This window comes from Terrapene carolina, unplaced genomic scaffold (assembly GCF_002925995.2).
Source record: "Terrapene carolina triunguis isolate 2854851 unplaced genomic scaffold, T_m_triunguis-2.0 Scaffold391, whole genome shotgun sequence".
NCBI lineage: Eukaryota > Metazoa > Chordata > Testudines > Emydidae > Terrapene > Terrapene triunguis.
In genome coordinates, this window is record NW_020664742.1 from 96,974 (window position 1) to 99,432 (window position 2,459).

Consider the following 2,459-nt stretch of genomic DNA (forward strand, 5'->3'; position numbering starts at 1 on the left):
ACTGGGCAGGGCAGTAACTGTGGCACCATGCTGAGGCCAGGTGGGCACTGCTTTGTCAGGCACAAGCATTCCCTCCCAGGTTAGTAATTTACTGTCTTGCCAGCTTCTGGTCCCTGGCCACTCTGAGATCCCACTGGCAGGGCAAGGCTGACAGGAAGCTTGGGGGCTGCACTGGGGTTGGATGTGAGGCTATGGGGCAGCTCTCAACTCCACCAGTGACTCACGGCAGTGGGGTCAGAAAACAACCTGCACATCAACTATCCCCCGCCCTGCCCTGGCCAGGCCCAGCCAGTGCCCTACTCACCATTGGCAAGTGTGAGCAGCCAGCTGTGCGGGGTGTAGAGATCGCAGGCAGCCACGTTATTCCTCTGGGCCGGCCAGTCAATGCTGGAGTAGTCCTGGATGTACAGCTCCTGGCAGGGAGCAGGCGGGAGATTAGCCATCCGCTCACTAGCGCGCCATGGGAGCAGACCCATGAGACAGCTGCAAGTGTCAGCCTGGTGGCGTTGGCAGCCCGGCGGGAGTACAGCACGGAGCGCACAGGGCAGCACCGGGGAAGGAGGGCAGCGCTGCCTGGCCCGCTCTGTGGCTCCACACCAGCCACCGGGACAGGTCCCATGTGGGAGCTGCTCCCAGCACCCTTTGCTAAGGAGACTTAACAAGAGGAGAAAGCACCTTCAGATAGTGCCAGAGCACCTGAGGGGGGCACCGGGGCCCCATGCGGCCTGGGGGGGGGCACACAGCCCAAAAGGGGGGGGGCTCCAGGGCCCACACAGGCCAGAATGGGGGGAGCACGCTGGAGCATGCTCATGCAGTCGGGAGGGCTTAATTCTGGCTGGAGGCCTGTGTGCAGGACTCCACCCCGCTCCAATTCACAGCAGGGCTCCTGGAGCCCAGTGGGCAGGAAGAAGACAGCCCCTAAGGCGTAACTCCCCTTCAGGCCTAGGGGTGTCAGGTGCCCAGCCTGAGACACCAAGTCGGATTCGCAGAGGGCAGGGCTCAGCGCTCTCAAATCAGACCCCTCCCGGGGGGCGGACGGGGCCTCCCAAAAATCACTCCTCCCTTTGGAAAGTGCAGGCCTTAGGCATTGTGAACAAGTGTGTGGTATGTACCTTGCTGTGGCATTCACAGGGAAAGCCTGCTCCCTGCACGACCCCAGACACTCTGCCCTTGGCTTTCCTTCCTACCTTGTCCTCCCAGCTCTCTCCTTCCTTCCCCAAAGCCCACCCCAATTCCTGCCCCATAGGGCTCCCTCCACCCCTCCCATCAGCCAAGGTTACCAGCACTGGAAGAGCGTTAATGCGGCGCCTACACGGGCTGTTTAAGGCGGGCACTCCCGGGCCCCCCGTGACTGTCCTCGCCACTGAGTATCAGAAATAAGACTGGCAGGTGACTGGTAGAAGAACCTTCACAGGGAGAAGATACCAGGTACCGAAGGGCGGAGAAAGGCAGAACAAGAACCAGAAGCTGAAGCCATGAGGCCCGAACAGTGAACAACGAGGGTGATCAACCACCGGAATGTGCTGCCAAGGGAACTGGCAGACTCTCCATCTCTTGATGTCTTCAGCTCCCGACTGGCTGCCTTTCTGGAGGGCACGCTGTACTGCAGCCAGACACGTCGCTGGGCTCAGTCCAGAGTAACTGGGTGACATTCTCTGGCCTGCGTTACACAGGAGCCTGACTAGATGATCTACCGGTCCCCTGACGGGATGAATTGAGCTCCGGGTCGTCACGCAGACAGCAGGGCATCGGTCCCATGCAGCTCCTGTTTGGAAGGTTACTACTGCACCTATGAAGGCAGAGCCTTTCCATCTTCTAACAAGAGCTGGGATGCTGCACAGAGGTAACATGCCAGTGGCCACATACCGACATCGAGGGGCCCAACCCAGCCTGGGCCAGTCGTACCTCAGCCCTAAGCTAAAGGGAAAGCATGGAAGGGCCACGTGGCTCACTCAAGCAACATCCCCCTGAAGGAGCAGAAATGCAGCCCACACTACGTCAACGTAGAGAAGCATCAGCTGTGACAGGGAAGGCGTAAGGAGGCTCAGAGGGAACCAGAATGGCCAGCAGGAAATAGGTACTTCTGTAAGTCTCGGAGAACCAGGAAGCTGGCGAGAGTCGCTGGCCCTGCTAGATCAGCAGAGGGCGAGCGGAAGAACCAAAGAGGACGAGACGCTGAGCAGCAGGGTTGCTAAAGTCTTCACCACAGAGAACGAGGGGAGATTCCCACCCTGAACTCCTCTTTGGTAACAGAGACGAGGCAGCATGAGGGACGGAGGTGTCAGACACGGGGCTGCTGGGACATGGCTCAGGGCCGTTGCAAGTGCCCAGGCAGGGGGGAAGACCCAGAAGCTCTGGTGGGACAGGGGAACAAGGGGCTGATGTGGGGATCGTATCACAACGAGCCCACAGGGATCTCCAACAAAGCACTGCCAGGGGCTGCAGCCCCTGGGATTTGC

The 2,459-nt window shown here is 60.0% G+C and overlaps 1 protein-coding gene across 1 annotated transcript in view; it reads right to left on the reverse strand.

The window, feature by feature from the left end:
• LSS (lanosterol synthase) overlaps nucleotides 1–2,459 on the reverse strand; it is a gene marked incomplete at its 3' end in the record, with an annotated part of 26,607 nt that overhangs the window by 19,364 nt on the left and 4,784 nt on the right. The window contains 3 exon segments of the mRNA XM_026658024.2: nucleotides 305–483; nucleotides 1,605–1,621; nucleotides 2,365–2,392. Of these exon segments, the coding sequence (XP_026513809.1) occupies nucleotides 305–483; nucleotides 1,605–1,621; nucleotides 2,365–2,392 (224 nt within the window).